This window comes from Phaenicophaeus curvirostris, chromosome 2, assembly GCF_032191515.1.
Source record: "Phaenicophaeus curvirostris isolate KB17595 chromosome 2, BPBGC_Pcur_1.0, whole genome shotgun sequence".
Taxonomy (NCBI): Eukaryota; Metazoa; Chordata; class Aves; order Cuculiformes; family Cuculidae; genus Phaenicophaeus; species Phaenicophaeus curvirostris.
The window spans coordinates 65,312,448-65,333,941 of NC_091393.1; the positions used below are offsets into that span (position 1 = coordinate 65,312,448).

Here is a 21,494-nt window from a genome sequence, read left to right on the forward strand (position 1 = left end):
CAGAGGCAAGTATTGTATTGCCATTGGCTTCCTCCCTCTTTAAATTTAATCAGCCTTTGTTTTCTTCAGCAAAGTGAAGTCAAAAGTTTCTGCCTAAGCTGCCACTGCTGGAATTGTAGTGGGGCCGTGTAAGCAAAGAGGATTTATTAGCACCAGGATAAATTAATTGTGATGAACAGGAAGACAGAAAGCACTGCAAACAGTGTTTTGTACTTACAAAAGCAAAACCCGTAAAGGTTAATTCTGGCTTTGTTCACAAATTAGGCACACTCGGTTAGGCTTTTTTTGCTCAGGGTAACTTGGGCCTCTGACAGCTCTGAACCACCTGACCTTTCAAATGAGAGTTACTGGAGTGTGTAACACCTCCTGAGTGCTCGTCAGGAGGTGTTTTTTCTTTTCATTTTAGCATTGGGTTTCCTCGAACAAACCTTTGTTCTAATTGGACTGCAGACAGGCTGCAACCTTTTCTGGTCTTGGAGTAAAGTGTATTAGTGACTCCTGTGGAAAGGGGTTTTCTTACCTACTTCAGAGTATTGGCCTGAAAGGTGAACACAAAGGAACCCGTGGAGTTGCCATAGTGATTTCCAAGTTCCTTAGCATCTTGTGTCTTTTTCCAGAGAAAAGCCCTTTCATGCTGTGTCACTTATATTAGAACTGAGCCCAGGTTATGTTGTAATACTACTCACTATTCTTGGAGGATAACAGCTCCAGAACTCCTATGTATTTGGGATGAATGTGCCCTTTGTAAATCGTCGCCCCAGGAAGAACTTGGCCCTCTGGCACAGAACAAAGGCTACTGTTCTTGTGTTAAATGGTAGTATCCTTATGTGGAGGCATTTACTTAATTCTATTTAACACTCATTTTAATTTTATATTTTTATTCTTATCTCTTAGCATATAGGCACAGATTCCATTAACTGCTCACCTGAAAATTCTTTTAGGGAGAAAGGTTTCTTTATGAAGCCTACTAGGGACTGCTGCTGTGGAAGCTGAGATCAGATATTGATAGACCTTGTTTGTTAAACAAAGTTTACTGTATGGAAATTGAATTAGCTATTGACATGGAGTTACTTCTCTATTTATTGGTGCTGAGAATGTAAAGTGGCTTAATGACTAATCTGAAGTCTGCAGGCAGAGGAGTGAGATCATGTACTTGCCTCAAGTAGGATTTCTTTGTTCAGTGTGATTCCTTGGGGGCACACAGAATTTGGATTCTGCCTCCCCTTTGTACATACTGTACAATGCTGTGCTCTCTGTTTCAGACCCTCGTTCATCTTACAGCCATCTTCCAGCACTTGGATCTCTTATTATCTCTGTGTGATAAATTACTAATTGGGACCCTACTGCCTAATGAATGTGATTGGTGGCACTTTCTATTCTTTCTTACTCCGTCGTCCCTTTCCTTCCTTTCTTGCTGTCTTACAAATAGGCGTGTTAGTTGTGTGACCCTGGTGTCAGAGTAAATTGTCTGGTTACTGTGCCTTTTTGTTGACTTCTGTTAGTATGTTTATTTGTAACAAGTGTAAAAACATTAGGAGTTTACCTTGAAAAGTACATCATTACTAAATAAACAGCTCTGTTCTTAGAATTTAGGGATAGAAAGTGGAACATGCATTTTCTTAAGCTCCTTTCATTTCAAAGGTGTTTACGTGGTCTGTATTTATAGATCAGATCAAACAGCACCTGAATCAGAGCTGCAAATATGATAGTAATTTGCTAAACGCAGTGTATATATGCTCAGATGATAAAATCTCCTTGGCAAAGAGTTGTGTGGGAGAAGTGACTGCTTGAAACTGAGACCAGGATGAATGTGGTGTGTGTGAACTTTCCCTGTTCTCTGCGATGGCGGAACAGTTGGCTGTTCGGAGGGTTTTAGTAGGCTCTGATTGGAAGGTTTCTTTTGCTGGACTGAGAGGTGAGGCAGGAAATTATTACAGAGGAAACTCTCTTAGTAGAGCAACTTCAAGGTAACCTGTGTAGTGGAATGTCAAGAAGCTCACAGTATTGTAAAACTGAGCGAGAATGGAAGTGTTAGCATCTGTGGGAGAAGCAGGAACTGGAAGCTAGTATAATTAGGTTTTCTAAATTGTTTTGCATGTGTCCAGATCTGTGTAAGGTGAGGCATGTGGCATCAGTGTAGCTTTCCAAGGCCTTACTAAATTCTGCATAATAATTAGTGGAAAGGTAGAGTCAAACGATAGTGATGTTGTCAATATGCTTCTATAGACAGTGAACTTTGGCAGTGGCTTCACAATTTTGCTGACTGATAAGGTGAACACGGCAGTCACAAGCTCAGCACACCTAGTTGGCCACACTTTGAATTTAGATCTGCAGTCATGCCTTTGGGTCTGAAATGCATGTTTTGAACACTGTAGTGGGGACCCCACTTTTAGCATCTCCACGACGTCTCCAGAGGGCTTGGGAAGTGGAATCGCAGTTTTTTCCTCATGCAAAGTATTTTGTTCCACATCTGTCATACCCCAGATCCACACGCTTGCATCCAGGCCTGACTGGGGGAAGGGGACTTTTGTTTATCTGTGCAGCGATCCAGAGCCTAACAAGGTCACTTTCAGAGCGAAAATCAAAAGAAATATTTATTCTGGCTCCAGCAAACTGAGTTGTGGGTGTGTTGTCTTCCTAGCTCCTCTCTTGAAGAGCATAGGCAAACCAATCTCAGGAGAATGGAAGAGATAACTGCCGAGTTTGGTGGTCCTTTGCATTGTTGTCACTAGATTTCCTCGATTTTAACATTTTTGTGATTGCTGTGTTCCTAGTGGGAGTGCCTAGGAAGGGGTGCCTCTATCTATGCATCAGTAGTGGTGTGGGGTCTCTAAGGGCATGAGGTGGTCTTGGACACCCTGAATGGTCCCAGATTATGCTGTTGCTGTGGTGGGCAGCGCTGTTTTGACAGGGCACTGTGCAGAAGGTTTGCTCCTGTCCTGCCAGAGTACTCTGTTAGGAGAGCAGTGTATTTTTATTGGCTTAGAGGGTCTCAGTATTTTCACTGCTCTTCTTGAAATTGTATAAGAAGTGCAGCTGTTCCTCTTTGTGGTTTTGCTCTTGTGTGTCAAACTAGTTAATAATCAATAGGTATTGCATTTTCCCTTCCCCTGGGAAATCTGAACGTGGTCATGATGAGACGGCTGATGTAGTGTTCCCATGCTTAAGGTCTGCCAAGGTCTTGTACAAACTTGGCCATGAGAAAGGCTGCTCAAAGTAGTATTTCCCTCTGAGCAGTGCACCAAAGACTCTGTGTCTGATTCCTGGGGTGAGTGGGGGAATCCTCCTTGTTAGGGGGTCTTGGATTGCTTTACGGTAAGAAGACCAGGTCCTGCTTCCCTTGTGTGTGGTGAGCAGTAGCAGTAAGGTATTTTTCTTTTAGCAGATTGAGAATTTTCCTGCTATAGTGTTACTGTTTGTCAATGACAGAATTTTCCTTGAGATCACCTGCTCCAGTGTCACGTTTGAAACCAGTTCAAGTTAGCTGAGGAGATGTTCTCTGCCTACCTTGAATACAGTTATGATGGTTAGTTTTAGGAGTACAGTTGTCATTTTTCCCTGTATGAGGTAGGACTGGGAACTAATATCCAGTATTATTGTTTTGAGGAGAACTTCCGATTGCCCTTGTGAAATCTGCTGGCTTACCCTGTTCTTAATGGCCTTCAGTTTATTCTGTAGAGTGCAGCTGGTAAGGCTTTTCATGTTTGGGTTGAATAGGCAGTGTGTATTCACGCCATTCACTTTTTAATCTAATTTCCTATAATTTAAAAGTAATTTGGCTTTGTTAAAACTAGTAACGGTGTGTAGCAACACTTTTTCTATGTTTCTGGTGAGCTTGGTGTGGCACTCAACCTCTTGATGAGGGTCCAGGCCTTTCTACTGGATCTGGACACACACGCTTCTTGTGTCACAGCTTCTGCACTGCCAGGTCTTAGTGGAACTGTGTGCTTTGCCTCGGCATTAAATTGGAAGCCTAGGTGGTAAGTGTGGCTATAGCAAGTTTAGAGTGGCTGCAGTTTTAAGAGTGAAAGTATGACTGCTCAGCGCAAGCTGTGTGAGAAGTATGTGGGGTTGCTCTCATACTTTCAAGTCTCTTCTTGGGAGCAGTTGTTCTATGTGTTCACCGTCTAAAAATGATCTCATATTTTATATCGTTAGAGTCATTAGAGAAGTTTTTGAAAGGAAAATGACAATGCAGGCAGCTAAGTAGGGAATAGTAATAGTAGTTATAATAATAAAACTCCAAACGGGTCAGGTAAAGTCAATGCAGAGAACAGCTTAGTGCTACTCTTAAGGAATTCTGTGTAGCAGCATTTGCACATATTTTAAACACCAATGTTGCAAAGCAGTGGAATAAGAAAAAGACCAGCCCCAGAAATCCATCAACTTCCGAATAATATCAAGACAGAGAAGAGGAGATATAGAAATAACTGTATTTGTGCACTCAGTTATATAGAGCATTTGTAGCACAGTTATGGCTGTCCGATACAGCATGTGGCAGGATGTTCAGGTTTGCCTGTTTCTATGCCCATGTTATCATAGAATCATAGAATGGTTTGGTGGGAAGGGGACCTTAAAGATCATCTAATTCCAACCCCTTGCACTGGGCAAGGACACCTCCCACTAGATCAGGCTGCCCAAGGCCCCATCCTACCTGACCTTGTTATGATTAGACTTCATGGGCTGGGTAGAAGTCATCTTCCTCCTAACTTTGCCAAGAAATTTAAGAGGCAGGTTTTGTAGCAGTTTTTCATAATGATTTTAGATTCTCTGCGTGTGTGTGTGTAGTGCCCTTGGCACCATTTAAGGGATTAAGCTTTTGAAAAGGAAACGTCCTCTGACAGTTGCAGTCTAGCAGATGGCTCCTTCAACTGGCAAGCAGCCTAGGAAAAGGTATCAGAATAATTTTTAATATTGCAAACTGAATAATGCTTTGAGGAAAATGCCCTCCAATGTTTGCACAGCCAATGAAAAACCCTCAGTAATAATCGTTTTGTGAAATAACTGCAGCAGATCAAAGTGACGTTTAAGTGACACTCATGAGCATCGTTTAATCACCAGCTAACTATTAAAGATCTGCTGCTGTGGAACAGTAGTTCCTATGTTGTTACGCTTTACTGTGTCTGTCTTGCTTCAGGCCCTGACCATCACTGAAGCTTGTGATTTCTGTGTGGGTTTGCTGGATGCTTAAGTGCTGGCTGAGAGGAGAATCTATTTATTTCGAGTACTGAACTTTATTCTTCGTTTTGTTCATAGAAAGCTGTTTCCAGCTTACAAGGAAAGTATGACAAAACTATTGTCTACTAACTTCCTTGTGACTCCTTTGTGGAGTTAAATCAGATAAATTGCTTTCTTGTAAAGTTGGATGCATCTTCACAGATGAAACTCTTGAACTTTTCTTGTGTGTGTAGATAACTAGTGAAATATTGCAAGTCCTGAAACCTCTATTTAAAGCTTAGAGGTATGATAGGATAGTTTAGGTTGGAGAGCACCTCAGGAAGTCTCTGGTCCAAGTATCTGCTCAAAGCAGGACTAACTGAGGCTGGACCAGGTTGCTCTAGGCTTTATCCTGTTGGGTCTAGAAAACCTCTAAGGACTGCACAACTTCTCTGCGCAGCCTGCTTCACTGTTTGGCTGCCCTCAGGGTAAAAAAGGTTTTTCTTTGTATTCATTCTGAACCTGTCTTGCTTTACGTTATGTCCATCTTCTCATCCTGCTCCTGTGCCCTGCTCTGTATGGATTGCTGCTATCCTGGCTACTGATATGTAATGTCTTAGGAACGTTGTTGCTAGTAGAGGGTAATCAGATACAATTTGTAACATCTTCTGAAGTTTTAGAGTAGCACGCTTGATGTTCTTTTATTTACTTTCTTCCTATAGCATGAAGTAGGACTGTATTTGCTGAAATTTATTGTTGCTGCAAATATATCTTTATACCCAAAGAGGGCATTCTAACCTTAAAGATGTCTTTAGTTCTGTCTTCCTGGCTTTATCTGGTACTTGCCTATGAGTCGGATTTCATGTAATTTATGTTTTAAGATGTTTAATATGATTGTGCTCAGTAAAGCACTATGACACTTAAAATGTACAGAAATGAAAATCCACATGTCTTCTCGGTATCTTCAACAGTTTTATTGGCACTTTTTGTTTCTGTAAGGCTGTTCATGCAAGGTGTTCCTGCTCTCTGCAGCTTAGAGGGAGAGAGTGCTTTTCAGGTTGTGAAGCTTTTGCAGGGGAATTACATCTTCCATCTTAAAGGTAGCATTGTTTTACTCTGCATTTAAAGGAGTTAGTCAATTAACTTCTCTTTATGGGCTATCCTTCCAGACTTGCTTGACACAGCTGTTTTATAAGTATACTTTCCCCTATCAGATCTGTGGTTTAGTATAAACTTATTTAGATTTGGAGTACAAAAAATGTAGGCAGGCTCAAGTCATATTATAGATAAGTTAAGGAGTCCTCTAAATATGATTTTTGTATTTGCTTCAAATTTCTGATAAACATTTAAGTTAAACTTGAAGTTTCCAATGAAACTTCGCTGTATAGAATCCCACAGGGAATACTGTTATTGCAGAATCTGCCTTGGCGATACCTGTGAGTCCAAGGTTTCTAAAGTTTTGAGAAAATTAAGATAAAATTCTATCTAAATCTCTAATCTTTTCAAGGAAGAAAACTTCTAAGGGTAGAAAGCCTTTAGGTGTATTCTTACAGTGAAAGTTTTTTTTTTCCTAGTTGTCTTTTGGGAGCCCTGTGTAAGTCCTTAGTTCTGTCTTGGATATGGTGTGTGACTTGGATAGGTTGAGCAGCTTCTCACGTGGTCTGTTTTAACCACAAGCTAATGCATCAAATTATTGCTGTACTGCAGGACTTATTAGATCCAGCAATCACAGCATTCTGCTTGAGAAACTGTCAGCCTCTGGCCTGGACAGGCGCACACTCTCCTGGGTGGAAAGCTGGTTGGATGGCCGGGCCCAGAGTGGTGGGAAATGGTGTGAAATCCAGCTGGAGGCCAGTGACAAGTGGGGTTCCCCAGGGCTCAGTGCTGGGTCCAGCCCTGTTCAATGTCTTTATCAATGACCTGGATGAAGGCATCGAGTGCACCCTTAGCAAGTTTGCGGACGATACTAAGCTGGGTGGAAGTGTCGATCTGCTGGAGGGTAGGGAGGCTCTGCAAAGGGATCTGAACAGACTGGAGACCAATGGCATGAGGTTTAACAAGGCCAAATGCCGGGTCCTGCACTTGGGGCACAACAACCCTGTGCAGTGCTACAGACTAGGAGAAGTCTGTCTAGAAAGCTGCCTGGAGGAGAGGGACCTGGGGCTGTTGGTTGACAGCCGACTGAATATGAGCCAGCAGTGTGCCCAGGTGGCCAAGAAGGCCAATGGCATCTTGGCTTGGATCAGAAACGGTGTGACCAGCAGGTCCAGGGAGGTTCTTCTCCCTCTGTACTCGGCACTGGTGAGACCGCTCCTCGAATCCTGTGTTCGGTTCTGGGCCCCTCACCACAAGAAGGATGTTGAGGCTCTGGAGAGAGTCCAGAGAAGAGCAACGAAGCTGGTGAGGGGGCTGGAGAGCAGGTCTTATGAGGAGCGGCTGAGAGACCTGGGGTTGTTTAGCCTGGAGAAGAGGAGGCTGAGGGGAGACCTCATTGCTCTCTCAGGGTGCTGGTCCCTTCTCCCAAGTGACAGGGGACAGGACAAGAGGAAATGGCCTCAAGCTGCACCAGGGGAGATTTGGGCTGGACATTAGAAAACAAATTTTTACAGAAAGGGTCATTGGGCACTGGAACAGGCTGCCCAGGGAGGTGGTTGAGTCACCTTCCCTGGAGGTGTTTAAGGCATGGGTGGACAAGGTGCTAAGGGGCATGGTTTAGTGTTTGATAGGAATGGTTGGACTGGATGATCCGGTGGGTCTCTTCCAACCTGGTTGTTCTATGATTCTATGAAATGTCTATGAAAGCACTTTGCTTTCCTTAAAAGGAAGCTACAGCAGTTCTGTCTGCTACTTTTTGAATAATAATAATATTTGTTAGGAGTACTATATACTATGTGTAAACCTGAAAGAAGCCAGGGAAGATATACTACTCAGAAGCCTGTCCCATACAACTGAAAGGGACAGGCAGATGCAAGCTACCTTGCAGTAGATGCTACTCATCCTGGATTCTGAATTCAGTTGTGTGGGTTTTTTTTGGTTTTTTTTTTTTTTTTTTTAAGGTATTGGAAATAAGGAGTTAAGGATCCATATTGAATGACAATTTGAATGACACTCAAAATTTCCTCTGCCAAGCTTTTTGTTACTGAAGCAGATCTCTTCAGGTGTTCATGTTTAACACCATATGGTACATAAAACTATCTCATTGCATTATTAAAGACAATATTTTTGTATAGAGAGTATTTTTGAAAGGTCAATTGGATTTTTGTGTTTACTTCTCATTTTGCTTAAGACTTTGTTTCATTACAGTATTGCATAGAGTCCTTGGCGTGCAAGTTATCTCATGAAAGGGTACAAGGTCTTTGTTGTAATACTGTGCTTTAATTTAATTGGGTAGCAAAAGCAGACAGGTGAGGTTCAACAGAAGTTTGCAGATCCTATTGCCTTGTACTGAGGTAGGAATACTTAAGTGAACTACAAATAGCATGTGACAGAAATAAGTTAAAAAAAACCTCTGGCAAAAGTCTGTGCTTTTGTTGAGCATCATAGGCATATGTTAATAAGCGTAACCTGTGTTATTAGCTAATATATGTAAGCCCAGGGAGACTGTCAGAGTAAATTATGGCAGGTAATTGTCTTGATTTCTTAGACGTGAATAGCAGTGATGTATAGTCTTGGGAAAGTAGCTCTTTCATGGGTGTTTTATTGAGATAATCACAAAGAGGATGAATAGAGCCAGTGAGCCTTTAGAGTGGGGCTTGATTTAGATGCTCATACAAACTATTTGTGTGCTATGAAAGAGTTAACAGGAGCCCTGAGAACTGGCTGAAGTCCAAAAGGCTCAGTACCTGGAGGCAATCCTTGCAATCAGTGGACACAGATGGAGTGGGGTGGGCTCCTTATAAATGCACCTGAAGAAGCCTAGAAACTTCTTAGCTCTGCTGATAAGGAGTGCAAAGCAGGAAGGCTTTCCAGCTGGGAAGGGTTTGAGGGGACTAGGGAGCTGGAGGGCCTGGAAGCTTGTGTGAGGAGGTTTTTTTGGTGCAAGTTGAGATGTGCTTGTTTGTTGCTGTGAGGGGAATGCTGTTAGGGGGCTGGGGAAGGTTGTGCTTGTTGAGGCTGCAGTTGAAAGGAGAAACCAAAGAGGTGGTATTGATGAGTGATGCTGTGGAAGAGCGTATCTCTGTGTAGCTGTGAACATTGTTTGGGAGCTTTGGGGATGGTTATTGCTCTGGACTGAGTAATGTTAAGTGTAGTCAATGCAGGGTTCAGTCAAAGGTCCAGAGCAGCAATTGGAAAGACTTTTGGTTTAACTATATTTTTCGCTTACTTGAGAAGAAATGAGCAATTGGTTTGTGAGAACAAATTGGACACCAAGAAAATAAATGCAATGGAAATTGGTGGAAAAGGAGGCAATGCTTGATGGGAACAGTGGAAAGCATATGCAATGTTGGTATTGGCAGAGTTGGGACGGAGACAGAAATGAGTGAATGGCAATCAAAGTAGATCTGTTAGTGTTGATGATGTCCTCCCTCAGCATGAGGTCTGACTGGCTGCTGTCTGACTGTATCCTTTGATCCTTGTCTGCCTCTGTCGGGAATGGCTTTCAGATCTGCATGCAGACAGGGCTTTGGTCCTCCTGAGTCTTAATTCTCTTGTCGTGTTGTGAGGTGTATGGGGTAACTCTTGGCTCCTGCTGGAAGCTGAGTAGGCAGTTGTTCAGATCTTGTGCGAGTTGTCACACCAGTAGTCTGGTTGTGAAGACAATACCTGGTGATATGGGTAGGAAACACTGAGTTTGGCCTTTAATGCCAAGACACTTACTTGGGAAGGTATGGACTTTTAGCTGTCTAGTGCTAGTGCGTACCTTCTCTGAGTGTTCTTCAGCCCCTTCATGAGGTCTTCTCATCTTCTGTATTGATTGTCATTGTCACTCTGTGCTGGCACATCTGCTAAATATTGTAATTCAATGCAGTTTTCTTCTAGAAAGAGACTCTGTTCTTTCCTTAAACGTGATTTTTTTTGTTGTTGTTGGGGATTTTTTTAGATATCAGACTTGCTGCAGGTGCAGTGACTTCTGTCCCACTTTATTTAGAAGGAGCTGTGATTTCTGCTAGAAGAGAGGTGTTTGAGCCTATGATTAGTGTTCTGCTGTTGTTTCAGCAATACGTGCTATAGTACTTCTCCCATAGCTTGTTCATGAGAGATTATCAGAATTTCACCTCAACCAACTACTTTTCTTCTCCATGCTAGAGGAAAAGGATATAGCTGATGTCTTCACTCTTGTGTTCTCATGTCGAATTCAACAGACTTCCAACTTCTGTTTTGTCTGTCTATGGCCTTGGGTTGTAAAAGGGTTGTAAAAGTCAAACCACATTCTTCCTGAAGATCTCTAAAGGGATATCATGTGCATCTTTACACCTTACCACTGCAGGTCTCTAAGGGAACTGCTCTCAGCTTATTGGAGGACGAAGGCTGACCCCTCACAGGCTGTAGCATCTACATGCTGATGATGCTGAGCTTTCTGCTGGCCTTTAGCAAGGAATTCCATTAACTGAAGTTGTTTGTGTAGCCGTTTAGATGGGAGAGCAGTGCCTCGTGGCTTCAAATAAGAATCTTTGTCTTGCCGCTTGGAGTGGTGATTTATTGTCAGCCAGCAAAAGCACAATCCACACAATCGCTGCTGCAGAGAGCAGAGAATACCTGAGTAGAGGAATTTTGTGGGAGTACAGAGTTGTGGGAGTTCAGGCAAAGCCCTCAGACTTTATTTCTGGGGGAGTAGGGTGAAGGACCAGTGCTGCTTCTTTGCCTGTCTCCTCATTTGAAGTGGGCTCTGTGTACCGTGTACTGCTGTAACTGCAGTTTACGTACATACCTTGCTTCTGCGTTATCTTGTATTTAAGCTGCATCCTGAGGTGTTGTGCTTTCTGTGGGAAGTTATTACTCAGCTTTTCTGATGTCTGGAGCTCCATTCCATCTCCTTTGTTGTCTAGACAGCATTGATATCACATCCTCACAGTCTGACTTCAGCTATAAGGTAAAATTCCTGCACCAGGCAAAGGATGAGCATTTGTCCTGGGACTTAGATATTAAATTGTAAAGCTAAAAGCATTCTGACTCCTCACCCTTGGTAATATAGGAACTGCCACGTTGTTTTATTTCCATTAGATGTGATCACTACTGAGCTGTTAAGAGAAAATTACTTTCTATTTCAGTAAACTCAATTTTAGTTTCAGACTGACTGTGCATCAGATGCTTAATTTGGAACCCATTCTCTTGGTGAAATTAAAAATTCAAATCTCCAAGCTGGAGCACTCAAACTGTGCTTGAATTAGAAATTGACTGCTGTCAATGTGCTCTCACACTTCACTTTTTTTTCCTTTTTTTTTTTTTTTTTTTCTTTCTTCCCCCCATGAGTTTTTATATGAGAGTCTTGCTGTAGATGATCTGACTGAACAGAAGTAGTGGGAATCCACATTGTCACTCCGTAGACAGAGTGATGAAGGACGTGTGGTGTGTTAAATAGACCATTCTTGAAATAGGACTGCTGTGTACTAATTTCATAGTTGCATGCATGTTTGGTTAAATAATTGTATGGGATACGACTGCAAACCCATTAAGTGTTTGCAAATTAATTCAGGACCTAACCAAACTTTGCAGTTTCTATGCAAAATCATCACTCCCCTATTTCTGTGTAATATTTAAAGCTGTTTTGTAGTCTTGACTGAAAGAACCAGTGTTTTCACTCCGGTTGAGACTGCACTGAGACTGGGAACAAAAGTTTTTTTTCCTCAGGAAGAAAAGCAGCAAACTTTAAAAAAAGAAAAAGCCCCAAACTCTTGAAATAACCAATGGCTTTCTGATGTGAATGTTCTCTGTAGGCTTACAACTTGTGTATCCTCCTGCTTTTTTGGAAAGTGGATAAATTATTCTCAGTTATTTGACTGTAAGTTAAAAAGAATTATACTTGCAGGTTAAAACAAATTGAGCTAGGTATTTGAGGAAGTTGTCTTCTGTTACTGAGTGTGCAGAAGGCACCCAGTGCTGGTACTGGCCTGTTTTCCCAGACCTGCTTGTGTTCTCCCCTAGGGTGTTTCGTTGTCCATCAGGTGATCCATGGGATGCATTGCAGAGCTGGGTATAGGGTAAGTGATGACTGGGGAGCTTGAAAAGGTAACTTATGTTAGGCAGTTGATTGAGTTTAGCAGTTCCAGCTAGCCTAGGCTGATAGAAGCGTGTTGGGTGAAATATGAGTGAGCTGTATAAGGTCTGGAAACTGATGGGGTTGAGGCTCGTCAACCAGAGATGAATTTTCAATGTGAGATGTAACAGCTGGAGAAAGATGTGTGAGGAATGACTGTAACAGGATTACGCTAAAGTTTATCGCAAGGGTCTTGGGCTCCTCTGGCTTTTTTTTAATGCTTGGGACTTATATAACAATAGGTGACTATGCAAGAACAAAAATGAAAAGAGCAGAAATGTCCATTTGTTTTTGACAGTATCATGCTCTTTAAGTGGTTGTGCTTTATTGTAACAGTGTGAAGTCACCAGCCTGTTCTAGAATGAATTTGGCCACTTGCTTTTCTGGCCAGCAAAATGAGTTTTCTTATAGTGCTGCAGCAGAGAAGTTGGGTAGTGTAATTTTCATTCAGCTTCGAGGAATGCAATTTTCTGTATTATCAAGCCTTGGGTCTCAGGTGTTGATTAGTTATCAAATAGGCCTTCACAGTACAACTGCATGCTTTCACAAGCTGGAAACTTAGTATATTTTTAAATTTGAAAACCCCAAAAAAGGCCTGTTTCTGTTCTTTTTATCACATCAAGGCACTTAGTCCCCAATTCAGCATGGCACTTGCTTGAGAAAAAAGCCTGCTTTTGTGCATAGTCAATGCACTGCTGAATACTGATGGTTGTAGGCGCACTTTAAAGTGTTAGTAATACTGGGCACAATTGTAATATGTAATTAAGGAAAGGGGTGTTTCTTTTACTCCCCCTGACTATATAGGTGATTGCTTCTGACATGGGAAGTGTTTGATATTTAGGAGCTTACTTTTCAATAAATAATCTTTCTTTCTTGGGGTTAAGGCAAAACCAGATTAAAAAACCTTTTTTTTTTCTCTTGGGGGGGGGTGGGGGGGGTGGGAAGTCTACACGTACCGAAATTGGTATCAGCTACTGTGATTCTTACTATAGGAAGAGGTGCTACAGGTTCATCAAATGGCTTAAAATGAGTTGTTGCATTAAGGAGGTAAGTGGTTCAAATATAACAACTCAGTGACGTGTGCCTTATGGGAGTGAGTCAATAAAAGTACACTTCAAACTGGCTGAGGAAGACTGCTGACTTCTAAAATGCACAACTCTTTGAAGTGTTTTTAATGAAGAACAGAAACTAATATGCATTTAATGACTTCAGAGAATATTTTAGATGTGAGGTCTTGGAAATTTAACAGTTAAATAACTGATCCTGGCCTGCAACTTTAGAAATCACAGGAACCCTTTGTGAGGAAATAATTTGTAAATTCTATTAAATATAATGTAGCTCAGCTATTGCTCATCTCTTACAGATACTCTTTATAAAATGCTAGATAAATCAAAGCCTAGTTAACATTCAATGTGATGAAAAAGCTAAATGAGACCTTGGCTTTTAAGAGTTATAAAAATATTTGTTGAAAAATAAATTTCTTTGAAAGCTAGCTTGTATATAGAGGCTGTGCTGGATTGTTTTAATATAGGCTGTGTTGGGATCAGTGACATATTAATTTGAATATTTTGTGATATCTTTGAAATTCAGCAAATAAGTCAAAATATAACTAATTAAGAGGCTGCAACATTTTGCTTATTTTTATGACATAGGAACTGAACAGTAATAGTTATTATCATGTCAGATTCATTAATTCCTGAGAATGGTTCATTTTTCTTACTGATAGGTTAAACATTTGTGTGTATCTCTATGCTTGTAAATAATAAATAATTTCATCTCACTCACTTGGTTTGTGTATGATTTAACACAGGCATTTAAGGCTTCCTTAACAGAAACAGCAGTACAGAAATTACTTGGAGCATTGCTTTGATAGTTGCCTTTGAACATGACCAAGTATCTTTTCCTCCACACCACAGTTAGCAGCCACAAAGGCTGTAAAGGTGAATTTGTAAGAATAAAAATCAACTGTGTGTTATACAGGTGTATTCAGATAGTTGAGCTCTCTCTAAAACTGCATGTATAATTTCTCAGTTACTTTCAGGGAAAACTTACTGAGCTTGCAAGCATTCTGCATTATGTGTTTAAAGCAGGAGTGGGGAGGTGATTGCTTCAGAGTTTGTGTACCGATCAATAAAATCCTAGTGAAATTTACAAAAATATATGGTAGTTACACCTGTCCATCCAGAGATGCTACTTAAGCATTTGATCAAAATACCAGAACTGCTATGTTTGTGGCTGAAAACGAAGACTTACAATCTAAACTTAATTAGATGGCTTTTCTGCTACTGTTTAGTATTAGACTGGGTACAAGGGAATCTGCTTTCTCTGTCAGCGAGAAACGCTCTTTGGCTTCACCTCTCCCTTTTCATTTTACTGGTGCAACTAAGATGTGAGCAGCATTGCTGGTTATGCCTTGCTTTACAGCAACAGATGCTCCACCTCCCCTCCCCATGCTCTGACTCTCAGCTGTTAGTTTTTATGAAATGTTGGTCATCTAGAAAAAAATTTGTGATGAAAGAGCTGTTATAATTTAGTTATTTCTGGGCTGTCATAATTTGGATTTGAAGCAATTTGCACGTAATCTGACATTAGAAGATAATGCAATTTATATTCTAGGATCGTAACATCTTTTAAAAGTTGATGTGTAATATTATAATTGAAAGGCCCTTCTTCCATTTGTAACTTTTCTGTTTTTATAAGTGTGTGTTTCTTGTACAATGCATAGCATGCTATATGATGGAGGGGTTTTTAAATTACCTTCCATTGCTTCACAGTGTTTCAAGGTACTGTTTTGATAGTCTGGGTAGCTAATTGCCATCAGTTATTTGACGTGCCTGAAACTGAGGAAACCATAAGAAAAATTTGAGGCCTGTCTTTTCTTAAAAAGCTGGCTGAATCATTTCTGCATAGTTTTCGATCTGATATACCGACAAAGCAAATTATGATTGGAAGGCTGTGCAAGAAACCAAAGTCTTTGTAACTAAATTTCAAGTATGTGATGATAAACAACTGAAATCCTAATCTTGAGAAAAGGGACATGGCAGAAGGATAAACAGTGCAGAAACAAATCCAAAGCCATAGTAACATTCTGGCTGGATTTTGTGGTGACTGAGGGGACTGGTCATGTGGAGATGCTGCTCCCAGCTCTGTGTCTGTCCACCCCTTCCCTGCCTTGTGCTCAGGTGCAGCTACACTGGGGCCAGGGACCTGCAGCCCTCTCCTTGTAGCACCCTCTGAAAGGCTTATGGTTTAGGCTATAATCTTGTGTGTAATGCAGGCAGTGGTGCTGCTCTGGTAGTCAGGTGAAGGACTTGTGCCGTTGGGCTTACCAGGAGTCTGTGAAGGAGCTGAGTGGTAAATCTGTCTGGGGGCTTACCCGCAAATGTGGACAGGAGTGCAGAGATGTGTGGGGCTTGTGTTGACTGTTTCAGGATAATGGAATTGTACTGCTTTGGCTCCAGTGATTTTTAGAATTGCGTCCAGTTCACTTGGTGCAAATATCTAACACTTCAGCCAATTTAAACCTTACTTACATTAGCTTAGTGTAAATTTGGTGTTTAAAGAGCTGTAATTACCTGTCTGCTTTAGAAATTCATAGTGATTTACTAAGATCAATTTAAAACTGATTCTAATTATACCAAAGGACCTTTTCCATTTTTATGGACTAAGTCTTTTGTAAATGGTGATAAAATATATCCGATCTTAGAATAACTTTTTTTCTGCATGACTGATACCTTCAGCTGAAGGTGAATTTAGGCTGTTATTTTGTATATAAGCTAAAAGAATTAAATTCTAAAAAACACTTTGTTCAGTTTTTGTTCCCTTACTCCAAGAGCAGTTCCCATTTGTTAGAACTCTCGGTACAGCATTTCACTGTCTCTTTATAGTAGACAGGCTGATGGACTCGGTGACCTTTTTTATTTCTGCTTTCTCTGATGCTTTTTCCTCTGACAGAAAAGAATGTAAGAGGCAGCCTGGGGTATTCTAATTTATGGTGATAGGAAGCAGAATACAGAAGCTTAACTGCAGTCCCATGGTGAGATGTGCCACTATTGTACTGCATGGAAAATGTATAAATTGCTTTTGTTGAAGGTTATTTGGAGAGAGTGTAGTGAATGTTGGGAAAAGTCTCCTGGGAAGTATCAGGTCTGAGGCTCAATTTTTTGAGTAGATTGTCATTGTAGTAAGGTATGTATAAGACCTTTGCTGAGGTGTTTAGATTGTGTGCACATCTCTCAATGCAAGAGTTGATAAAAGGTTGTGATTAGAGATGAATATTAAATATATTGCTTGTAAAGAACATTTTTTTTTTCTTGAAACTTGTTTTTGAAAGAGCTCTGTGTGGATGATGGGAATGCTTCTAATGTGAGATTCTGGCAATTGATTCTGTTTTGGTGAGTAGAAGGCAGCTAACTGAGGGCATAATTTAGCTGGTCACTAGATGCCTTGGAAGGGCGATAGAGGCAAATAAGCCTAATCGAGATGTTTTTGTGCTACATAATGGATGATGATGCAGAGCTTGTGTTCCCATTGATTGTGTGTAGGACAGAAGAATGAAATACCTTTTGACTAGCAGTAAATCCATAAGAAACTGGAAGTTATCACCACGTTATCTCTTACCCATATTTTTTTTATAGGCATGTACAGAGAACAAAGACAGAATACCATGTTCTATTTGCCTGTTTTTAATGCTCTTTGTGGTTTTGTATCTTGGTTCTTTCTATTCTGCTCTGTGAGCAGCAAATTCATCTTTTCAGCTATTTAAGTAGGATGTATGTGGGGAAATAGAGCTATTGAGCAGAGACCTTTTCTTAATATATTAACACTACAGCAATGCTAGCAAGCATGTGGTGGCATTAGTTTTCTGGGTCTAGTGATCCTGCATGCAAAACTTTTCACATTTTGGGCAATAGACAGTATAGTAAAACTAAATGAAAACTTATAAAATAGCTCATTAGACTGACAGGTATACAGCCACAGAGTGTTAGTCGCATCTGTTCTGGTAGCAGAATCTGAAACGCTTGTGTTAATAAAACATGGATACAAACACAAGAAACTGAACATGAGCATCAACAGACTGTATGCAAAATTTCTTTGTTAGTATTGATCTCATTTTTTTGATGCAGATTCAGTCCTATCCTAGATGTGCTCGTAAGTCTGAAAATCACTCTGGATCAGAGAGACATAAACAAGGTCTGTGCTTCATTGTGCGAAGTGAATTGAGAATGGAGGAGCAGTGCAGAGCATTTGTATGAATAGGATAGATGAATCATACCATTTTACCCAGGTTTGTGTCCTGGTGGACCTGATTGCATTAGCGAGTTGATCAGATGTGAACTCTTCAGAAAACAGGTGAATACACAGACTGTTCTCTGGTAACAACTTTTTTCTTTGTCTGTTGTATGGTCACTGTCTTTGTTTTGTTGAAATGGAAACCAATGAGCTGTTTGACATTCCTGAAACAATTGTTTTCAGATGCTACAATATGTTAAATCTAGAAAATGACAAACTGTAATGACGCTTTCCACCCCTGCTTCCCTCAGGTGTTCAGGAGCAGTTAATGCTTGCAGGCTCTTTTAGTAAAAAGAAACTGGCAATAAGACCTGGATACATGAGGCCAGAGGCTCCGCGACAGATAGAGTTTCAGTCCCCGCGTGCCTGCAAGCCGTTCAACCCAGAAGCACTCAAACATGGCAGGCAGCATTGTGAAGACTTTGAGAACTGCCCTCTGTGCAGACAGTACAAAAATAACTTTGAATTCTTACACTGCAGTTCAGTTGCAAAAGGTGCTGTAGTTCCCACTAACGGGGTAACAATGTTGGCCACTACTGGAAATATGCCAGGAAGCTGCAAAAATCGTTCATGTTACATGAGTCTGCAGACAGAAAAGACAGTGATACCAGTTAACTCTGCCACAGCAACAAGCAAAGGAGATGTTTCTGCAATATGCTGTATGCAGCAGAAGAGCTATGGTGCTAAAGTGAGCGAGCCCCAAAAGACGTATGCTTTGGATCACACAGAAGTGAATAATGACTGTGAATATCAAATCAGAGATGTTTCTCATTCTGTTGGTACACAAGACAGCTTTAGTTCAAGTTTCAGCTTCATACAGCTCTCCCTGAACTCATCCTCTGGAGTAAGTGATGCTGAAGGCAAGTCAACTGTCAAGGAAGCTGAGTACGTTCTGCATCCCAGCACTACAGGAAATCTGCAGAAGCTAGAGGAGGTGGTGCAGACATGTCAGCACTTGGAAGCTCTGCATTGTCTCACCAGGCCCAGAGAGGATCTTGAGTATGAAAATGAGACGGCAGTGAATGGTAAGCCACAGGATTGTGAGACTTTCTCTCTCTCGGATATGGATGCAACGTTTCCGTATTCTACAGATTCCTCAGATGCAGCATCTGCTGGTTCTTCTGTCACCTCAGGCTATGAAAGTAGCTTTACTGTTAGTGACCATAACTGGGATACTTTGATGAAAAAGTATGAACCAGTGCTACAGGACTGCCTGCTTGGCAACCGCAGTACATTAAAGGTTAGTTATCTTACTTCCTATTTGATTCCTCTTCCTGGACCCCAAAGCATTTGTGCTTATGGTGTTTGTGACATTTCTTCATAGTGATTTACAGTAGTAGTCTGCATGATAATGATGAGAGAACCAGTTTCCTTTTTAGTTTAAAAAAGAAAAAAAGGTGATGTTATTGCAGTACCTGATTCCTATGTTCTACTGAAACTGTGATCCTCTCGCTTCCATTATGTCACACGTCAGTTTCTGAATTCAACCAATACCATTTTCTTTCACAGGCGGCTATTTTGTCTGCAGTTTGGAGCATATGTAGTACAAAATTTGGGGATGGCAAGAACTCTTTTTTTTTTGAAGCACCATGATTTAACAGCACTGCAGTATGTAGCTGGAAGTGTCTATATTCAGCTAAAAATGTCTTGGAGTAAAGCACTTCTATGACATTAGCCTGTAATCTCCTCTCTGCACAAAATAAAAATGGGGGATCATGTCACTGCTCTAACTCAAACAGGGAATCAAACCTTTTTTTCTTTATTTCCAGCCCAGAGGGGTACTGGGCTAAACAGGAGGAGTCTTTCTTTTTACACGTGTGTCTACCAGATGCAGGCAGTTTCATTCACAGTGTTCTTTGTGGGAGAGGGATGGGGGAAATCTTAAGAAGGATCAGGGTGTTTTTTTGTTACACAATTTTTTGGCATGGCAGGGTAGGCATTAGGGGGAAACCATACTGCAGTAAAGAACCACCTACTGTTTTTGTTGTGCGTGCAGGAAGCAGTAATCCAGAGATTAATGTGGACACAGTAGATTCTGCAAATTTGTTCAAGGTGCACTAGATGCTTGGTGGTGTTTTTGTTTTTTTTTTTTGGTGTGTGTCTCACTAGTGCCCTGAGTTTCTGGAGCACCTTTTGGAAACTCAGGTTTCTATAACTTCTCAGCTCATACATACATGCTGAGATGTACTGTATTGTCTTTAGGCCTGCTGAAACAACCTGCTTTGAGGCTTTGCACAATCCTGCTCTCTGGGTAAGACAGAGAATCGAGAAACTTTTATTCTGATTTTATTCTCCATGACATCTGTCCCGGGCTTGTGATGCTTTCTTATACTGACTTTCCATAGAGGATGCGTGTAGGGCTCAAACTAGGTTCCCTTATTTACAGACTTCACACACGTTGTCATAGAGCAGTTTCTTTGGCTTCATGCCTGGAATGATAATGTGCCCATAATCTGGGGTGGTCTTGGAAATTAATTTGCTGCAAATTTTGGAATTTATAACATAATCAATGTAAGAAATTATTTTTCTGTCTTTTCAGTATATTTATTTGATAGGCACAAAAGAAACATTGCTCTTTAATTTCTGTCTTTATGAATTCATTGAAAATTGGGGATTTGTGCTCTCAGATGTCTTTGCCCTTGGTTAGCCAGTTGTGTATGTTTAGTGTGAAGCACCTGCCTGCTGTAATGATAATGAGCGAGTCCAAACTTTTCAGGAAGAAACAAAGGCAACTGTAGTCAGGAAAAGGAGGCAATACCGAAGTTGTTAAAATTTATTAAGTACAGAAAAAGCAAAATGGTCATCACGTACTACAGATACAGGACATGCTGTGCTGAAGAAGGTCTTTGCTTTCTCGAGCTCCAAATGTCTTACCAGCCTGCAAATAGAAAGCACTTTACTGTGACAGCTTCAGTCATTTTGCCATGGGCTCGTCTGGTCTATGGTGTCCAAGTAGACTTCAAATGACCTGCCACTGTAAGTGCGTGATGGGATATACACTCTAAAGAGCAGCGAAGCTATACTTGCGGCATAGATGGTTGTTATAAATCACATATATGAAAAAGTGTCATTTGAGTCATTCTTTCTGCCGGCTTCTTTAAAACTCTATCAAAAGCAGGGCATAAAATATAGAAAATAATTTATGGTGTAGATTCAGAGCTCCTCCTTCAATGTGTTACGCGTCCCTTACCAGCCTCAAGAGAAAAAAGATTGGAGTTCCAGGTAGTGAAAAACAAAATAAAATGAAGCCTTGAGGAAAAGGGAACATATATGCAATATTGTGGGGTGTGTGGGTTTTTTTTTTTCCATTCTGGGGAATCTTATAGCCTGTTATTAATCAAGCATTCTTTGATTCCTTTCTAGCTTTATTTTTTATAGTTCTTTTCCACTAGTCCACTTTCACCTACTACATTTAGAAGGGATACCATGAATTTATGTTTTGCTTGATTTATGTGTTGATTATGCAGTCATGATAACTGAGTGTTTCTATTAAGTTGTTGACTGGCTGTATCTATTTCTCTTCATGCAATTTAGAGTTTAAATATAGGGATTTAAATATGAAAGAGTTTCAAGGAGGAGCAAAATACTTTGTAAATGCAGAATGTTCAAGTATTGATTTTCTTGTTGGAAAATGCTCTTGTAAGCATTTTCAGGTTTTCAGCTACTGGAATATATGCTGCTGCTTTTTCCAGGCCTATCTTTTTCACCCCTGATAATGACTCGTTTATTACGGGTCATGTAGAACTTTAAGAAGAAAACACTTTTTTTCAGTCTTGTAACTGTAGCCATGTTAAGCTGTGGTTGGCGTGACAATGAGAGGACTGCCTACCTTCTAACCAAATTCTTTAAT

The 21,494-nt window shown here is 40.8% G+C and overlaps 1 protein-coding gene across 3 annotated transcripts in view; it reads left to right on the plus strand.

The window, feature by feature from the left end:
- Positions 1-21,494, plus strand: part of DISC1 (DISC1 scaffold protein) — a 201,885-nt gene that overhangs the window by 2,080 nt on the left and 178,311 nt on the right. For all 3 annotated transcript variants that reach the window (XR_011337009.1, XM_069852290.1, XM_069852289.1), the window contains exon 2: positions 17,896-18,884. Coding sequence is in view for 2 of the 3 variants with exons in the window: in XM_069852290.1 (XP_069708391.1) it covers positions 17,913-18,884 (972 nt within the window). In the remaining variant the exon portion in view is untranslated. The remainder of the gene's footprint in view (positions 1-17,895; positions 18,885-21,494) is intronic.